General features: G+C 47.2%; 1 protein-coding gene across 1 annotated transcript in view; it reads left to right on the top strand.

Annotated features, from left to right (window-relative positions):
• The first annotated feature begins 1083 nt into the window (after positions 1–1083).
• LOC310856105 (thrombospondin-3a-like) overlaps positions 1084–20377 on the top strand; it is a 35966-nt gene continuing 16672 nt past the window's right edge. Inside the window, exons 1-4 of the mRNA XM_083761327.1 lie at positions 1084–1336; positions 9982–10188; positions 13732–14003; positions 20376–20377. The exon at positions 20376–20377 is cut by the window's right edge and continues 101 nt beyond it. Coding sequence (XP_083617453.1) covers positions 1249–1336; positions 9982–10188; positions 13732–14003; positions 20376–20377 — 569 coding nt within the window. The 5' untranslated portion in view covers positions 1084–1248. The remainder of the gene's footprint in view (positions 1337–9981; positions 10189–13731; positions 14004–20375) is intronic.

Raw genomic sequence — 20377 nt, 5'->3', positions numbered from 1 at the left:
CTGATCGCTCTGGGTTTGAACAGAGAGAGAGACTGATCGCTCTGGGTGTGAACAGAGAGAGAGACTGATCGCTCTGGGTTTGAACAGAGAGAGAGAGACTGATCGCTCTATAGGGACTCTTTTTTCATCCATGCTAAACCCCTTATCACTAAAACTATACTTTGTCTTTTTTTACTATTTTGAAATTGTCCTGTCATGTATCTCGACGATGATACTGCAAATGAGGGAAACCTCAATGTCCATTCAGCAATAAATAATAAATAAAGGTTTGAGTGAATGACATTACACACACACACACACACACACACACACACACACACACACACACACACACACACACACACACACACACACACACACACACACACACACACACACAATCAGCTTTTGTGTCTGCATTAACATGTAGTTGACCTGAGCAATCCACACTCTCTCCGTCTCTCTCTCTCTCTTCCCCCCTCTCTCTCTCTCTCTCTCTCTCTCTCTCTCTCTCTCTCTCTCTCCCTCTCTCTCTCCCTCTCCTCTAGTCTCTCTCTCTCTCTCTCTCTCTCTCTCCTCCCCTCCCTTCTCTCTCCCCCCCTCTCCCTCTCTCTCTCTCTCTCTCTCTCTCTCTCTCTCCTCTCTCTCTCTCTCTCTCTCCCCCCCCTCTCTCTCTCTCTCTCTCTCTCTCTCTCTCTCTCCTCCCCCGCCCCTCTCTCTCTCTCTCTCTCTCTCTCTCTCCCCCCACCTCTCTCTCTCTCCCCCCCCCCCTCTCTCTCTCTCTCTCTCTCTCTCTCCCTCTCCCTCTAGTCTCTCTATCTCTCTCCCCCCACATCTCTCTCTCTCTCTCTCTCTCTCTCTCTCTCTCTCTCTCTCTCTCTCTCTCTCTCTCTCTCTCTCTAGGCTACTTCCCCCCCCCCCTTCTCTCTCCCTCTCTCTCTCTCTCTCTCTCTCTGCTTCAGTCTCTCCCCCCCTCCCCCCCCCCCCCCCCCCCACACACACACACACACAGAGCCCCGTGGTGGTCGCTCCCCCACGCACGCCCCGTGCGTCTCCCTCAGTCAGTCATTCATTGAGCGGCAGACATCAGGCAGGCAGCGCAACAAGTGGAAACTTCACTCTGCTTTCTGGGACGTACACGGCTCGTGCGTGCAGCGTGCGTGCGTGGGGACGTTTAATTGTGTCGGTTCCTGCACTTGGATATAAAGTTGGATTAATGAATTAATTGACAGCCTAATTAATTATAATTTCCTCGCGGAGGACGCGGACATGGGTGTGCGCGCCACGCTCGTCCTGTGCGTGTGTGCGTGGGTCGCGGGAGGCGAGACGGCCGCCCCGGACAAACACGACGTGCAAGGTGAGGGAGTTTAATTCGTTGCTTTTATTGTTTACTTAATTTAACTAGAGGTTTTCCAACCCGTTTCCATATCCTTTATTTCATTTATTCTGCATTTGAGCTACGTAGCCTACACTGTAAATCCCTGGAACATGTGACACCTTTAAACCTAAACACCATGTGTGTAATAATTAAATGCCAAATGTTTATTAATGGTCATAAAATACAGTAGAACACGAGTTCACTCAAACACCTCACGAGAACACCTAGTGTTCAAATTCACCTGACTGACTTTGATTGTAAAAACTGTAAAAAGTGTTTAAAAAGTGTTACTGGCGATTAAACATGTTCTTCTGTTTATAATCTATTAAATCTAAACACTGCGTGACACGTTTAAAAAGTGTTACAAATAACAGTTTAATACTATTTATAACCTAAACCCTTAATTGGGTTTAGCACCATGTGATGACATTTAGCCTCTCAGACCCAAAACTAAAGAATATTGTGTTGTTGTTGGATGAATATTTCGTCCACAACTCCATGTTGTGTTGATGTTGGTACCATAACCATGCATAACACAGGCAAACGTTGATCAAAATAACAATTCTTCTATACTCTTGTAAATTATGGCCTAATTAATGCAGATGTTTTTTTAACAATTATAATTTAACTCTTATATACTGGCTCATATATGAAGAGTTAAAGATCTATATCGGGTCCATGATTTACCAACTCTCCTCGGGGACCCCCTGGAACCCCCTGGAACCCCCTGGAACCCCCTCAAGGACCACTGGTGGTCCCCGGACCCCCTGGAACCCCCTCAAGGACCACTGGTGGTCCCCGGACCCCCTGGAACCCCCTCAAGGACCACTGGTGGTCCCCGGACCCCCTGGAACCCCCTCAAGGACCACTGGTGGTCCCCGGACCACTGGTTGAGAACCACTGCCTTCCCTATAGGCCTATATACCGCTGCAGCATCTTTCTGGAGCTTAAAATAATACTTAAAAGTATCAAAAAGTAAAAGTATAGCCTACTAGTTTATGCCAGTGTTCCCAAAGTGGGGTCCTTGAGGGAGTTCCAGAGGAGGTACCCGCAGCTAAATGACAAGCAGTTAGGAACCAAATGGACCCTTATGGGTCTGTAACTCTGAGAGTGTAACACATGGAACCAAATGGACCCTTATGGGTCTGTAACTCAGAGAGTGTACACACATGGAACCAAATGGACCCTTATGGGTCTGTAACTCAGAGAGTGTAACACACATGGAACCAAATGGACCCTTATGGGTCTGTAACTCAGAGAGTGTACACACATGGAACCAAATGGACCCTTATGGGTCTGTAACTCAGAGAGTGTATACACACATGGAACCAAATGGACCCTTATGGGTCTGTAACTCAGAGAGTGTAACACATGGAACCAAATGGACCCTTACTGGTCTGTAACTCTGAGAGTGTACACACATGGAACCAAATGGACCCTTATGGGTCTGTAACTCAGAGAGTGTACACACACATGGAACCAAATGGACCCTTATGGGTCTGTAACTCTGAGAGTGTATACACACATGGAACCAAATGGACCCTTATGGGTCTGTAACTCTGAGAGTGTACACACATGGAACCAAATGGACTCGTTTGTACACCCTCAGAGTTAAATTAACATTGATTTTACAATATCAATTGGGGGTCCCAGAAGGTAGAAGTGTACCTTACAGAACTACGGCCTGGGTCTGTCATCTGTCCAATGAGTCCATTCAGTGTCCTCTGATGGTAGAAGTGTACCTTACAGAACTACGGCCTGGGTCTGTCATCTGTCCAATGAGTCCATTCAGTGTCCTCTGATGGTAGAAGTGTACCTTACAGAACTACGGCCTGGGTCTGTCATCTGTCCAATGAGTCCATTCAGTGAGTGATCTAGCCTGCTCATGAATTTGAATGTCAGGTTCCTCAACAGAGCCATGAACGTGGTGAGTCCCAATGAACAGAAAAGCCCGCTGGCTGTAGTGCTCCTTGGTTTTTTTTTAACAGGATACGAAGACAGTCATTATAGGCTATACTTGCAGTTTGCGTAAGCTCTCCTTCTTGTACTTTACCCACAGTGGAGCTGGGTAGAGAGGGGTGCAATAAGCTCTAAAGAGGTTTACCTTAACAGTTAACATCCGTAGTACAATGGTGACATTTACGGACCAACATGTTGGCTTGTACATACTGTATAGCAATTTTCATAATTGGCATAATTGAGGGTATGCGTGTGACATCATCATCATCATACCCGGAAGTTATGCGGGAACTTTCTGGGGTATTTTCTGGCCTCGACAGCCCATTCATCCAAACAGATAATTAAGCAATAAGCCACGAGAGGTCTCAGGTTACCGGGTATTTTACACTGGCTGCCAGTGGCTTATTGCTTTTCTAAAACGGTTACAAACATAGCAATATTAAAGGTATATTCAGTGATTTCACTTAATTCAAATATCACTTATTTCTTTGTTTTGTTGTGATAATCCTCTCTACTATAGAGTGTGCTGGCCATATAAGGAGTTCCTCCCTGTCCCCAGTTAACCCCTGGGGGTCAAAAAACCTTAGGTTTCGTTTTTGACTCTCTATCCTGATTGGACGAAAGGCTGGGTCCCACAGCCAAAAACGAAACCTAAGGTTTTTTGAGTGAAATCACTGAATATACCTTTAACCTAATAAAACGATTGAATTCACAAAAGTAGCTACGCTTTGCGCCACCAGAGCGAGCCACATCCCTTCCTTGTTTTGCTCGGCGAGTAGCCCCAGTGATTGGGTTATCGGTGGAATTTACACCGGTCACGTGACGGTAACCAGCCAATCAGAATCAAGTATTGGGACTACCCGTTTTAGAACTTCAACTCCTATTTTATTGCATTAAACGACTTTACCGAAAAATAGGGACGTGCGGAGAGCGGTAGAGAGGCAGGGGGCTGAAATCCCATAAGAAGGCACAAAAATAGTGAAAATAGCAGATCTACAAGCTCACAACTCGTCGCACTGCGACGCGTTGAGAGCTTGTAGATCAGCTATTTTCGAGGCGCAAACCCAGCACTCTTTCTCTAGTGGAGATGTATGACGTACGACGTATGGATTTCTAAACAAATGTGTTCACCGCAAAATACGCAAAATGCTGTGTAACGCTCACAACGACCCTTGTGTAGATCTGCTATTTTCAGCATGCAACCGAGTGTAAAATGACTTATCCTAGATCTCTCGTCCACTATAGTCCCCTTCCTAACATTTTAGTCTAGTTTTTATTTGTTGACGAAATTGTCAATATATTCAGTCTTAGTTTTAGTCACCGTAGATCAGTTTTCATGTAGTTTCCATTTAGTTGCCGTCAGTGAAAAAAGGTAGTCGACAAAAAGAAATCGTCTTAGTATTATAGTCGACGAAAACAACACTGGACAGAGTTCAGTGCATGTCCACAGGATGTGGACAGAGTTCAGTGCATGTCCACACAGTATGGACAGAGTTCAGTGCATGTCCACACAGTATGGACAGAGTTCAGTGCATGTCCACACAGTATGGACAGAGTTCAGTGCATGTCCACACAGTGTGGACAGAGTTCAGTGCATGTCCACACAGTATGGACAGAGTTCAGTGCATGTCCACACAGTGTGGACAGAGTTCAGTGCATGTCCACACAGTGTGGACAGAGTTCAGTGCATGTCCACACAGTATGGACAGAGTTCAGTGCATGTCCACACAGTATGGACAGAGTTCAGTGCATGTCCACACAGTATGGACAGAGTTCAGTGCATGTCCACACAGTATGGACAGAGTTCAGTGCATGTCCACACAGTATGGACAGAGTTCAGTGCATGTCCACACAGTATGGACAGAGTTCAGTGCATGTCCACACAGTGTGGACAGAGTTCAGTGCATGTCCACACAGTGTGGACAGAGTTCAGTGCATGTCCACACAGTGTGGACAGAGTTCAGTGCATGTCCACACAGTGTGGACAGAGTTCAGTTCGGCTGTCCAGCAGCCAGGTGGCCTGGCTGTGGAAAGTGTCCCCATAGTCTGTCGGCATCTTGGTGGCGTCATTTCAGAAAAAGCTGAGGAATGGCATGTTCACGTTGTGCATGGAAAGTCTGTGGTGCTATGGCTGCTCAGGGGCCATAACAGGGCTGGCTCAGGGGCCATAACGGGGCTGGCTCAGGGGCCACAACAGGGCTGGCTCAGGGGCCATAACAGGGCCGGCTCAGGGGCCACAACAGGGCTGGTTCAGGGGCCACAACAGGGCTGGTTCAGGGGCCACAACAGGGCCGGCTCAGGGGCCACAACAGGGCTGGCTCAGGGGCCATAACAGGGCTGGCTCAGGGGCCACAACAGGGCTGGTTCAGGGGCCATAACAGGGCTAGCTCAGGGGCCACAACAGGGCTGGCTCAGGGGCCATAACAGGGCTGGCTCAGGGGCCACAACAGGGCTGGCTCAGGGGCCACAACAGGGCTGGCTCAGGGGCCACAACAGGGCTGGCTCAGGGGCCACAACAGGGCCGGCTCAGGGGCCATAACAGGGCTGGCTCAGGGGCCATAACAGGGCCGGCTCAGGGGCCATAACAGGGCTGGCTCAGGGGCCACAACAGGGCTGGCTCAGGGGCCACAACAGGGCCGGCTCAGGGGCCATAACAGGGCTGGCTCAGGGGCCACAACAGGGCTGGCTCAGGGGCCACAACAGGGCTGGCTCAGGGGCCATAACAGGGCTGGCTCAGGGGCCACAACAGGGCTGGCTCAGGGGCCACAACAGGGCTGGCTCAGGGGCCACAACAGGGCTGGCTCAGGGGCCACAACAGGGCTGGCTCAGGGGCCACAACAGGGCTGGCTCAGGGGCCACAACAGGGCTGGCTCAGGGGCCATAACAGGGCCGGCTCAGGGGCCACAACAGGGCTGGTTCAGGGGCCATAACAGGGCTGGCTCAGGGGCCACAACAGGGCTGGCTCAGGGGCCATAACAGGGCCGGCTCAGGGGCCACAACAGGGCTGGTTCAGGGGCCATAACAGGGCTGGCTCAGGGGCCATAACAGACGGAGTTAAAGCAGCAAAAAAATAAGTATTTTATTGAACAATTAATGAATAGAGATAATCAAACGAATCATTTTTAGTTCCAACTAAGGCTGGCAGGGAACAACTGCCCGATTTTGCACTCCGTCCGTCTGTGTGTGTGTGTGTGTGTGTGTGTGTGTGTGTGTGTGTGTGTGTGTGTGTGTGTGTGGCCCAAAACATTAAGAATCCCTGGCTTACATCATTCATTCATTCATTCATTCATTAATTTAAAACCCTCTGAAAGTGAAAACACATTGAGGACGTGGAGGAACCCAGCAGCTCATTGTGGACCGACTGACTGACTGAGATGAATGTGGACAAGCTGAAGTGATTGAGATGGATGTGGACAAGCTGAAGTGACTGAGATGAATGTGGACAAGCTGAAGTGACTGAGATGAATGTGGACAAGCTGAAGTGATTGAGATGAATGTGGACAAGCTGAAGTCATTGAGATGAATGTGGACAAGCTGAAGTGATTGAGATGGATGTGGACAAGCTGAAGTGACTGAGATGAATGTGGACAAGCTGAAGTGATTGAGATGAATGTGGACAAGCTGAAGTGATTGAGATGGATGTGGACAAGCTGAAGTGACTGAGATGAATGTGGACAAGCTGAAGTGATTGAGATGAATGTGGACAAGCTGAAGTCATTGAGATGAATGTGGACAAGCTGAAGTGATTGAGATGGATGTGGACAAGCTGAAGTGACTGAGATGAATGTGGACAAGCTGAAGTGACTGAGATGGATGTGGACAAGCTGAAGTGACTGAGATGAATGTGGACAAGCTGAAGTGACTGAGATGAATGTGGACAAGCTGAAGTGACTGAGATGAATGTGGACAAGCTGAAGTGACTGAGATGAATGTGGACAACCTGAAGTGACTGAGATGAATGTGGACAAGCTGAAGTGATTGAGATGAATGTGGACAAGCTGAAGTGACTGAGATGGATGTGGACAAGCTGAAGTGACTGAGATGAATGTGGACAAGCTGAAGTGACTGAGATGAATGTGGACAAGCTGAAGTGACTGAGATGAATCTGGACAAGCTGAAGTGATTGAGATGAATGTGGACAAGCTGAAGTGACTGAGATGAATGTGGACAAGCTGAAGTGACTGAGATGAATGTGGACAAGCTGAAGTGACTGAGATGAATGTGGACAACCTGAAGTGACTGAGATGAATGTGGACAAGCTGAAGTGATTGAGATGAATGTGGACAAGCTGAAGTGACTGAGATGGATGTGGACAAGCTGAAGTGACTGAGATGAATGTGGACAACCTGAAGTGACTGAGATGAATGTGGACAACCTGAAGTGACTGAGATGGATGTGGACAAGCTGAAGTGACTGAGATGAATGTGGACAAGCTGAAGTGACTGAGATGAATGTGGACAAGCTGAAGTCATTGAGATGAATGTGGACAAGCTGAAGTGATTGAGATGGATGTGGACAAGCTGAAGTGACTGAGATGAATGTGGACAAGCTGAAGTGACTGAGATGAATGTGGACAAGCTGAAGTGACTGAGATGAATCTGGACAAGCTGAAGTGATTGAGATGAATGTGGACAAGCTGAAGTGACTGAGATGAATGTGGACAAGCTGAAGTGACTGAGATGAATGTGGACAAGCTGAAGTGATTGAGATGAATGTGGACAAGCTGAAGTGACTGAGATGAATGTGGACAAGCTGAAGTGACTGAGATGAATGTGGACAAGCTGAAGTGACTGAGATGAATGTGGACAAGCTGAAGTCATTGAGATGAATGTGGACAAGCTGAAGTGACTGAGATGAATGTGGACAAGCTGAAGTCATTGAGATGAATGTGGACAAGCTGAAGTGATTGAGATGGATGTGGACAAGCTGAAGTGACTGAGATGAATGTGGACAAGCTGAAGTGACTGAGATGAATGTGGACAAGCTGAAGTGACTGAGATGAATCTGGACAAGCTGAAGTGATTGAGATGAATGTGGACAAGCTGAAGTGACTGAGATGAATGTGGACAAGCTGAAGTGATTGAGATGAATGTGGACAAGCTGAAGTGTTAAAGTGTAAAGTGCTCCAAACATGTGGGAACTTTCACGGTTGACAGAAAGCAGATCGTCCCTAAAGTGTGTTTGTGAACGGGAGGTGGGGGGGGGGGGGGGGGCTGATGCATGCAGCCTAAAATTAACCCGTTTTGGTGTTAGCATCATGTTATGCTTTAGCTATTGAAAAATAGCAGATCTACAAGCTCGTAGCGCGCCACCTAGACCAGGCAGGACTTGTTCTGGGTTCCAGTTGGCAGTGAGTTCCTCTTAACCCATTCTGACCTCTAAAAATGTCTTCTTCATGTCAGTCGCTCTTCGATTTTTCAAAAATAGCAGACCTACAAGCTCATAGCGCGCCACTAGGTGGCGCGCTATGAGCTTGTAGATCTGCTATTTTCCAATAGCTAAAGCACGACATGATGCTAACACCAAAAGGGGTTAAAACAGTGCTTCTCAATGTTCTACATCCAGCTTTTAGTGTCCGTCCACAAACGTTGTTCTACACGTGTTAATGTTTGTGTTTGTTTTACATCACCATCACACTGTAAGTCACTGGAACATGTGACGCGTTTAAACCTAAACACCATGTGTGTAATAATAAAATGCCAAATGTTTATTAATGGTCATAAAATACAGTAGAACACGAGTTCACTCAAACACCTCACGAGAACACCTAGTGTTCAAATTCTAAACACCTATAATATGACTGACTTAGATTGTAAAAACTAAACACGTTTATGTGTTTAAAAAGTGTTACAGGTGATTAAACATGTTCTTCTGTTTATAACTAAACACTGTGACATGTTTAAAAAGTGTTACAAATATGTGTTTTAAACAGTTTATAACCTAAACGCTTGGGTTTAGTGTGTATACATCCTGACAGTTTTCATTCTGACCAGGGATCAGATTCTAAAAATGTCTTCTATGTCAGTCGCTCTTCGATTTTTCAAAAATAGCAGAGCTACAAGCTCGTAGCGCGCCACTCGGTGGCCCCCGGGGCAGACTGAGGACCAGATGGGGGAATTACATCGCCACACTGGGCCTTGGAACGTCTCCGGACCACCCCAGGAGGAAGTCACTAATGTTGCTCTGGAGAGGGAAGTCTGGAGCACTCTGGTGGAGCTGTTGCCCCCGCGACCCGACTACGGATAAGCGGTTGAAGATGGATGGATGGATGGATGGATGAACAGTGCATATATTTGCCATATTTGGTTATTCAACTCTCTCTCTCTCTCTCTCTCTCTCTCTCTCTCTCTCTCTGTGTCTCTCTCCCCCTCTCTCCCCCCCTCTCTCTCTCTCTCTCTCTCTCTCTCTCTGTGTCTCTCTCCCCCTCTCTCCCCCTCTCTCTCTCTCTCTCTCTCTCTCTCTCTCTCTCTGTGTCTCTCTCCCCCTCTCTCCCCCTCTCTCTCTCTCTCTCTCTCTCTCTCTCTGTGTCTCTCTCCCCCTCCCCCCCCCCCTCTCTCTCTCTCTCTGTCTCTCTATGTCTCTCTCTCTCTCTGTCTCTCTATGTCTCTCTCTCCCCCTCCCCCCCCCCTCTCTCTCTCTCTCTCTCCCCCCCCCCCCCCCCCCAGTGATTGACGTGCTGAGTCTCCAGGACCCCAAGCAGACGGCGGCGGCGGTGGAGAAGATAGCGGGCGCTCTGAGCGCGCTCCCCGACCTCTACGTGACCTCCACGTTCCGCCTGCCCCCCAAGCTGGGCGGCGTTCTGTTCGGGGTCTACGGCAAGCACGACAACAGGAAGCACCTGGAGGTGGCCATCATGGGCAAGATCAACAAAGGTGTGAGGCATTCAGAATACTAGCCCTTACCCGTTGTGAGACGGGCGCAGTACCCCCCCCCCCTTGTGGCCGCGGGGGGTACTGCGCCCTGGGTGCGTTTTCGCATTTTTAATTCACTAATACATTAATTATTAATCATTAATGTGTCAAATCGAAAAAAGGGCTTCGTGAAGACCTCCATATTCATATGGTCAATGCCTGTGTGAAAAGTGGGAGTGATTGGTTCAGGCAGTGAGGAGCTACGGCAGTCACAGTGACACAGAGACAGACAGACACACAGACAGACAGACACACACACACACACACACACAGACAGACACACACACAGACAGACACACAGACAGACAGACAGACATTGATTGAATTATTGCGAACGCAGTGATTGCGAACGCAGACCCTGCAGCTCATGTCTGTGTGTCTGTCCCGCTGTGACACCACCCGCCCGCCACCAGAGGGCGCAGCTGTAGCACACACACACACACACACACACACACACACACACACAGACACACACGCACGCACACACGAACAACCACACACACACAGCTGCGTTCGCAGATTCGTTTTTATTTAGTTTAAATGAGTCAGTGAAAAAAAGTCGACGAACATTCTTCGTCTTAGTTTTAGTCGACGAAAACAACACTGGTGTTGGCTAGCCTGGATCCATCCCAAAGACCACGCCCACTCTCTGAGTGGACTGCGTCTCTTGGTCTGGTGTTGCGCTGTCTGTGAACCTATCGTTTCTTCGGTACAAAAATGTATTATCCAATAAGAATCTGATGGAGGGGAAAGGAACTGGTTGGAATAACGTGTTCCTTCCACGCGCTACGTCCAACCAGGGAAACTCCCCCCTGTCAGGTGTAAAGGAGCAACTTGGACACTCAGGCATGAAGGAAGCATGAGTTCAAGTCCGTTGCTCTCCCCTTGTCCCCCATATATGGGGACTAGGTTGGTCTCCCCTTGTCCCCCATATATGGGGACTAGGTTGGTCTCCCCTTGTCCCCCATATATGGGGACTAGGTTGGTCTCCCCTTGTCCCCCATATATGGGGACTAGGTTGGTCTCCCCTTGTCCCCCATATATGGGGACTAGGTTGGTTTGTCCCCCATATATGGGGACTAGGTTGGTCTCCCCTTGTCCCCCATATATGGGGACTAGGTTGGTCTCCCCTTGTCCCCCATATATGGGGACTAGGTTGGTGGAGGGTGTGTAGAGCCCAGGATCACATTAGATGATTGACACAGGGGTGGAAAATCGTACAAAATCATGGGATAAAAATATATATAAAAAAAAGAGAATCGGTGGTGGGGGTGGGTCTAACGCACAACCAATCAGCGCAGAGGCCCGTTTTCGCACATGAGGAAGGAGGGAAAAACAACAACAACAATGGCTACCATTGGTTGAGGGAAATTCTAATCCCCTCCCCCTTTGAAATCGCTCAGACAGGAGACAATGTCAGACTGACGCTTCGAGAAATTAAGCTACAGTCTGATAATCAGGCTACATTTTGTACACTCTCAGAGTTAAATTTACATTGATTTTGCAATATAAATTGGGGTCCCAGAGATAGAAATGCCATTAAATGGGGGTTCCGTAGACTATAATGCATGTCAAACTGGGGGGGTCCTTAAACGGGTATCACTGTTAGAGCCGTAAACATCATCTCTTATGGGTGGTCCCTGGCATATCTTTTCAAATGGGGGTCCGCGGGCTAATTAGTGTCATTTTAGGGGTCCTTGACATGAAAAAGTTTGGGAACCCCAGTCATCATACTGTACATCAAGGGGTGCCCGTACTGGTTTGACTTGAAACGTATGCGTTTCGACCTGTCTGGCCTTCCTCAGCGTTTGTTTGTAAACGCGTTTCGACCTGTCTGGCCTTCCTCAGCGTTTGTTTGTAAACGCGTTTCGACCTGTCTGGCCTTCCTCAGCGTTTGTTTGTAAACGCGTTTCGACCTGTCTGGCCTTCCTCAGCGTTTGTTTGTAAACGCGTTTCGACCTGTCTGGCCTTCCTCAGCGTTTGTTTGTAAACGCGTTTTGACCTGTCTGGCCTTCCTCAGCGTTTGTTTGTAAACGCGTTTTGACCTGTCTGGCCTTCCTCAGCGTTTGTTTGTAAACGCGTTTTGACCTGTCTGGCCTTCCTCAGCGTTTGTTTGTAAACGCGTTCTGGCCTTCCTCAGCGTTTGTTTGTAAACACGTTTCGACCTGTCTGGCCTTCCTCAGCGTTTGTTTGTAAACACGTTTCGACCTGTCTGGCCTTCCTCAGCGTTTGTTTGTAAACGCGTTCTGGCCTTCCTCAGCGTTTGTTTGTAAACGCGCTTCGACCTGTCTGGCCTTCCTCAGCGTTTGTTTGTAAACAAACAAACGCGTTTCCTCCTCGGAAACAAACGCGTTTCGACCTGTCTGGCCTTCCTCAGCGTTTGTTTGTAAACAAACGCGTTTCCTCCTCCCCAGGCCTCAGCTTGGGCGTTTGCAAACAAACAAACTACAACTACAGCCCCCATGAGCTGAGTAACGGAAGCTGCCATTTCCGTTCACGGAAAGTCGGAAACACATTTTAAAATATCTTTAGAGCTTATTTTTTATTTCCTTTCCTGCTAAGCGACAAGCTGTACATGCTTAGATGTTTTCTATTCATTATTAGGATAAACGTGTGCGACTGTAAAGACGAAACGGAAGTGGCGAGGAGGCTCCACCTCCGCTTTATAATTTATACTCATGAGTCATGACAGCTCTTCTGTTGGACTGTATGGACACTGTGTCTCCATACAACTGTATGGATATTGTGTCTCCATACAACTGTATGGACACTGTGTCTCCATACAACTGTATGGACACTGTGTCTCCATACAACTGTATGGACACTGTGTCTCCATACAACTGTATGGACACTGTGTCTCCATACAACTGTATGGACACTGTGTCTCCATACAACTGTATGGACACTGTGTCTCCATACAACTGTATGGACACTGTGTCTCCATACAACTGTATGGACACTGTGTCTCCACATTTAGAGGGGCAGGTGCTCAGTGTCGTGCACAGACATTTAGAGGGGCAGGTGGTGCTCAAGTGAAAAAAGGGCACCTTGTGCAGCGCGTGGAACCGGCCGGTTGCCTTAACCCATTTTGGGGGCGGGAACCCATTTTGGTGTTAGCATCATGTCGTGCTTTAGCTATTGAAAAATAGCAGATCTACAAGCTCATAGCGCGCCACTGAGTGGCGCGCTATGAGTGGCGCGCTATGAGCTTGTAGGTCTGCTATTTTTTATTATTATCGAAGAACCACTGACATAGAAACATAGCTTTAGATTGTGGGGGGCCTAAATAATATAGTAGAAGCGTTTTTATCAAGAATTGTCACCATGGTCCACACACTACAAATTAATAAAAAAAAAATATATATATATTTTTTTTTCCCCCTTTTTTTTAAGAGCACATTGCCAAAAGGGCAGCGGGTGCTCTATAGCACCCCCTAGTGTCTATCTGTGCACGCCACTGTCTAAAGGTTAAAGGTGACATTGTGTCTCGTGTCTCCCTCACAGCTCTGGTGCGTTACGTGCGCGCAGACGGAAAGCTGTACACGGTGAACCTACAGGGTGGCGCCGCCCTGCTGGCGGACGGCCGGAGCCACTCCCTCATGCTGCGGGTGGGCGGGCTGCGGCGCGCCAACGCCATGACCATGGAGCTCTACGTGGACTGCCGGCTGGCCGACTCCAGCCAGGGCCTGCCCAAGATGGCCGCCATGCCCGCCGCCGCCGACGCCGCGGAGGCCGTGGAGCTGCGGCACGGCCTCAAGTCCTACGCGCGGCTGCAGGTGAGCGAGCGCCGCGCCGTAGCGTAGCGTAGCTTCCAGTGTTGTTTTTGTCGACTAAAACGGAGACGAAAGAAGTTCGTCGACTACCTTTTTTTCACTGACGAAAACTAAATGAAAACTAAGCTATGATGACTAAAACTAAGACTAAATATACTGACGATTTGAGCAACAAATAAAAACTAGACTAAAATGTTAGGAAGGGACTAGTGGACAAGAGATCAAGTGTAAGTCATTTTACACTTGTTTGCATGCTGAAAATAGCAGATCTACAAGCTCACAATGCGTCGCAGCGTTGTGAGCTTGTAGATCTGCTATTTTTACAGTTATCAGTTAAGTCAAGTCAGTTAACTCAAGTAGTAATCAGCGATGCTGTGTGTGCGTTTGTGTGGGAGTCTGCGTGCGTGCGACGTGCGTGCGTGTGCACATTGGCGTCTCCCAAAGCAGACCAGTGGCCCAATTATCTCCAGACTTGGCACACACACACACACACACACACACACACTGGTCAGTCATGGGTCTGGCCTTCGGGCCTGTCTCCACCATGCCTTCAGCCTGGTGGAGACAACTAAACATACTCTCTCCCCATGCCTTCGGCCTGGTGGAGACAACTAAACATACTCTCTCCCCATGCCTTCGGCCTGGTGGAGACAACTAAACATACTCTCTCCCCATGCCTTCGGCCTGGTGGAGACAACTAAACATACTCTCTCCCCATGCCTTCGGCCTGGTGGAGACAACAAAACATACTCTCTCCCCATGCCTTCGGCCTGGTGGAGACAATAAAACATACTCTCTCCCCATGCCTTCGGCCTGGTGGAGACAACTAAACATACTCTCTCCCCATGCCTTCGGCCTAGTGGAGACAACTAAACATACTCTCTCCCCATGCCTTCGGCCTGGTGGAGACAACTAAACATACTCTCTCCCCATGCCTTCGGCCTGGTGGAGACAACTAAACATACTCTCTCCCCATGCCTTCGGCCTGGTGGATACAACAAAACATATTCTCTCCCCATGCCTTCGGCCTGGTGGAGACAACAAAACATACTCTCTCCCCATGCCTTCGGCCTGGTGGAGACAACAAAACATACTCTCTCCCCATGCCTTCGGCCTGGTGGAGACAACTAAACATACTCTCTCCCCATGCCTTCGGCCTGGTGGAGACAACTAAACATACTCTCTCCCCATGCCTTTGGCCTGGTGGAGACAACTAAACATATTCTCTCCCCATGCCTTCGGCCTGGTGCAGACAACTAAACATACTCTCTCCCCATGCCTTCAGCCTGGTGGAGACAACTAAACATACTCTCTCCCCATGCCTTCGGCCTGGTGGAGACAACAAAACATACTCTCTCCCCATGCCTTCGGCCTGGTGGAGACAATAAAACATACTCTCTCCCCATGCCTTCGGCCTGGTGGAGACAACTAAACATACTCTCTCCCCATGCCTTCGGCCTAGTGGAGACAACTAAACATACTCTCTCCCCATGCCTTCGGCCTGGTGGATACAACAAAACATATTCTCTCCCCATGCCTTCGGCCTGGTGGAGACAACTAAACATACTCTCTCCCCATGCCTTCGGCCTGGTGGAGACAACAAAACATACTCTCTCCCCATGCCTTCGGCCTGGTGGAGACAACTAAACATACTCTCTCCCCATGCCTTCGGCCTGGTGGAGACAACTATACTTCCACTGCTTCAGCGCTGTGTGTGTGTGTGTGTGTGTGTGTGTGTGTGTGTGTGTGTGTGTGTGTGTGTGTGTGTGTGTGTGTGTGTGTGTGTGTGTGTGTGTGTGTGTGCTGTACACACTGAGAAAGCCGTGTCAGACTCTGTCATTTTCTTGCAGTTAGTATTAACGTCCCCTGCCAAACATGATTGATGCTGTACAGCTGTTGGTCTGGTTGTTGGAGGCCGATCGACTTCATAAATCACTGGCAGACATGTTGAGAGGAAACGTGTTCTGACGTTTTCACGAGCGAGGCTTTAAGATTTATTTGCATTTAGTTTCTTTAGTTTTTGTGCTCCAATCACTTGGAATGACGACGTACATCTTAAAGGGATATTTAACTTTCAAAGAAATATTTTGGTCATTTTATTTATAGTCTACTCAGGCGTCAGGGAGAGACCAGAAAAAAACAAGGGGTGTTTTCGGTGAATCTATCTTGGGTAAAATGGAGGTTGACGTTACAGTGAGTTTGTGTATAATTGTCTGATAAAATGTCAAATATCTAAATACTGCTTAAGAAACTTAAGAACTGTCTTCACATAAGCCTGAGTGGACGATAAAATGACCCAAACATTTGTTTGAAAGTGAATTATCCCTTAAAAACTAAACTAATCTGTTCTCGCATAACATATACACGGTCAATTTAAATCTTTGATTGCAGACCTAAAACCACAAAGCTTTTAAACGTGTGTTGTATCACACGATGTGGGAAACGTTCCCGTTTCCGTTTTGGTTTAATCATTAAAAGCTTCTTCTGTCCGCGGCGCAAAACCGCTTTTGCGCTTAGGTGTGGAAAGGGCAATCTCTGCTGCTGTTAAGAAGACAGTCCTCTGAAACAGAGGCTTTATAGGAGAGGACTGTGAAGCACAGCCAATCACCGTGAGGGCGTGGACCTAATCATCCAATCCGCTTCCATCTGTGCTCAATCATTCATTTTACACTCACAGCACCACCCCCACTCCACACTTCCCTCAGCATTCACCTCCATTCAAGAAAGCAATATAATACAATACAATACAAGCCACCAAGAACAATATACAACTAGAACTGCACTCTGTCGAGTGCATACTTGCTTGTTGCACACTAGTAGGCCATAAATGGCCAACTAGTGCGCAAGCAGAGCGCGCATGTAATGTTTTCGCCCGCTGTAAACTGCCAAATCTCAGTATCTCTGTGAAGGAACGTTTGAAATGATTAATGTTTAGATGTAATTATTTGCTACCTACTATACATGTAATCATTTATTATTAAGTATGATTCTAGTTTCTATCTATATAAGAAATACTGTTTTATTGTTGTAGATATATTCTGGATCCATTTTTTGTTTTTCAGAGACAAATAAATCATTTATATGTGTTGAAAAAAAAAGGTATATAAACTGAATTAAAATATGTTATACAGTATACTTTTTCTGTAAACGATGGAATCTCAATATCTATGTGAAGGAACATTTGAAATGTGTAATTATTAGGTGTAACTATTTACTACCTATCTAATTTATGTATGTAAACGCCTATAAAAAAAAGTATATAAACTGAATTAAAAATGTAATTTTAATTTTAAATCTATTTCATGTTAGACTATAGTGATATTAATACTAAATCATGGTCAGAGTAATATGTGTCTCTAACTTCAATTTCTATAATAATACTTTCACATTTGTTAAAATATACATGATCTAAAATATTTCCGTAATCTGTAGTTGGATTTGTATTTAATTGTTTAAAGCCTAATTTTGACATGTAGGTCTTTATACTTCTTTCTATCTCAGTATTATGGTCTTCATTGAAATCTCCTATTATCAAAATTGCAGAAGTCGGAGATGATATGTACTGTATCATGTATTTGAGAAATGTGTTTAATTTTGAAAGGTCTGTTTTAGGTGATCTGTACATAAGAATGATATATAGATTTTTATCTTTTACATGTATACATATATGTTCTACTTTCTCTAATATCCTGCTTTCAGTTGAAATTCTTTCAATGGAAATATCTTCTTTTATAGCAAACATAACTCCCCCACCTATATCTTTTTCTCTGTCATTCCTCATTGTATTGTAATTCGTGTCCGTTGTTTTTAATTTAAAAGTAATGTTATTATTTTTCTTTAAGTGTGTTTCAGTAAAAGCTATTAGATCCAACATTTCGAGTTGGGAATCAGAGTTTATATCTTCTAAATGTGGTAGATAACCTCTGACGTTCAATAATCCAATATTTAATGAATGTTTTAATGGTAATTGAGTTATTTTACGTATATTAGGATTTTCAAGAGGTGATTGTCGTAATCGTATCATTTCTCTCTCTACATTCTTATCTACTTTGATCTTCGTAGGATTAAAGTCAAGTATATATAGATCTTTTATCCTTTTCACTCTGCTGAATGCTACATAGGCTTGTCCCTCTTCTTTCACTGTGCATAGGATAGCTGAGAGTCTTTGGCTGAGAGTCACCCCAGCTAACTGGTACACCTGAGAGTCTTTCACCCTTTCTAGCCTTCCCCCGTGAACGTGTCAAATGATCTGGATTGTTGATATGGCAGTTTCGGTGTGGAGGTGTCCTATTGATCTAGATCTGTGTTTACAACAGGCTTCCGTGTGAAATTGTCAAATGATCTGGAGTGTTGATATGCCCGAGTCTGTCTGCGTCTTCCTCGGAGAGTCCTGGTTTCAATATCTTCCTTCTTTCACTGTGCATAGGATAGCTGAGAGTCTTTGGCTGAGAGTCACCCCAGCTAACTGGTACACCTGAGAGTCTTTCACCCTTTCTAGCCTTCCCCCGTGGACGTATCAAATGATCTGGATTGTTGATATGGCCAAGTCTGTCTGCGTCTTTCTCGGAGAGTGTTAAATGACTGAGCTTCTTGCGATATTTTAACTTAGTTTTTGCATATATAATTATATACTTAGATATATATTTAATTTTGCAAACCACACTAATATTATTAATTATGGTAACATTTTTGACACGTTGTGACTTTTATACATTCCAGAATCATAATGTTGTATTACATACGTCATTACTGAGAGCAGTTATACAATATCTATATACGTATATAGGCATATACTATATACGTATATCTATATACTCTATACTCTATACTGTATAAAGTGTGTAGTTGTAAGTTGATTAGCGGTATTCTGTGATCGGCCTGGTCCAAAAACCGTGACAGCAAAAAAAACGTTCCGCCATTTCAGGACCCCCCCAGAAAAACATCAAATCTGTGCCCGTATTGCTGGACCAATGATGACGAAATGACCATATTTCTTACGTCATCATTTAGAGCTAGTCATACACATACGTGTATGACTAGCTCTAAATGATGACGTAAGAAATACGTGTATGACCAGCTCTAAATGATGACGTAAGAGATATGGTCATTTCGTCATCATTGGTCCAGCAATACGGGCACAGATTTGATGTTTTTCTGGGGGGGTCCTGAAATGGCGGAACGGCTGTCACGACAAATGGACCAGGCCGATCACATTACTTGCGCGCTCTGCTTGCGCAAGTAACTAGAACGAGTGCCCCTCGGGGCACAGGGCACAGGTCTCCACCAGGGCAGGTCAGGCTGTGGCCTCCTGGTGGCGCTATAATAGGACAGGTCTCCACCAGGGCAGGTCAGGTTGTGGCCTCCTGGTGGCGCTATAATAGGACAGGTCTCCACCAGGGCAGGTCAGGTTGTGGCCTCCTGGTGGCGCTATAATAGGACAGGTCTCCACCAGGGCAGGTCAGGTTGTGGCCTCCTGGTGGCGCTATAATAGGACAGGTCTCCACCAGCAGGGCAGGTCAGGTTGTGGCCTCCTGGTGGCGCTATAATAGGACAGGTCTCCACCAGGGCAGGTCAGGTCAGGTTGTGGCCTCCTGGTGGCGCTATAATAGGACAGGTCTCCACCAGGGCAGGTCAGGTTGTGGCCTCCTGGTGGCGCTATAATAGGACAGGTCTCCACCAGGGCAGGTCAGGTTGTGGCCTCCTGGTGGCGCTATAATAGGACAGGTCTCCACCAGGGCAGGTCAGGTTGTGGTCTCCTGGTGGCGCTATAATAGGACAGGTCTCCACCAGAGGCAGGTCAGGTTGTGGCCTCCTGGTGGCGCTATAATAGGACAGGTCTCCACCAGGGCAGGTCAGGTTGTGGCCTCCTGGTGGCGCTATAATAGGACAGGTCTCCACCAGGGCAGGTCAGGTTGTGGCCTCCTGGTGGCGCTATAATAGGACAGGTCTCCACCAGGGCAGGTCAGGTTGTGGCCTCCTGGTGGCGCTATAATAGGACAGGTCTCCACCAGCAGGGCAGGTCAGGTTGTGGCCTCCTGGTGGCGCTATAATAGGACAGGTCTCCACCAGGGCAGGTCAGGTCAGGTTGTGGCCTCCTGGTGGCGCTATAATAGGACAGGTCTCCACCAGGGCAGGTCAGGTTGTGGCCTCCTGGTGGCGCTATAATAAGCCAATGTGAAAAGGGGGCCATTTCTTTGAGTTTGGCATCGACCGGGCTAACGGTACACAGACACAGACACACACACACACGCCTTCGGCCTGGTGGAGACAATAAATACAAAATACGTCTCTCTCTCTCTCTCTCTCTCTCTCTCTCTCTCTCTCTCTCTCTCTCTCTCTGTCTGTCTCTCCCCTCCGCCTGCCCCTCCCCCCCAGGG

This window comes from Protomyctophum parallelum, assembly GCF_964188405.1.
Source record: "Protomyctophum parallelum genome assembly, chromosome: 3".
Classification (NCBI taxonomy): domain Eukaryota; kingdom Metazoa; phylum Chordata; class Actinopteri; order Myctophiformes; family Myctophidae; genus Protomyctophum; species Protomyctophum parallelum.
This window is presented reverse-complemented; position numbering and strand designations above follow the sequence as displayed.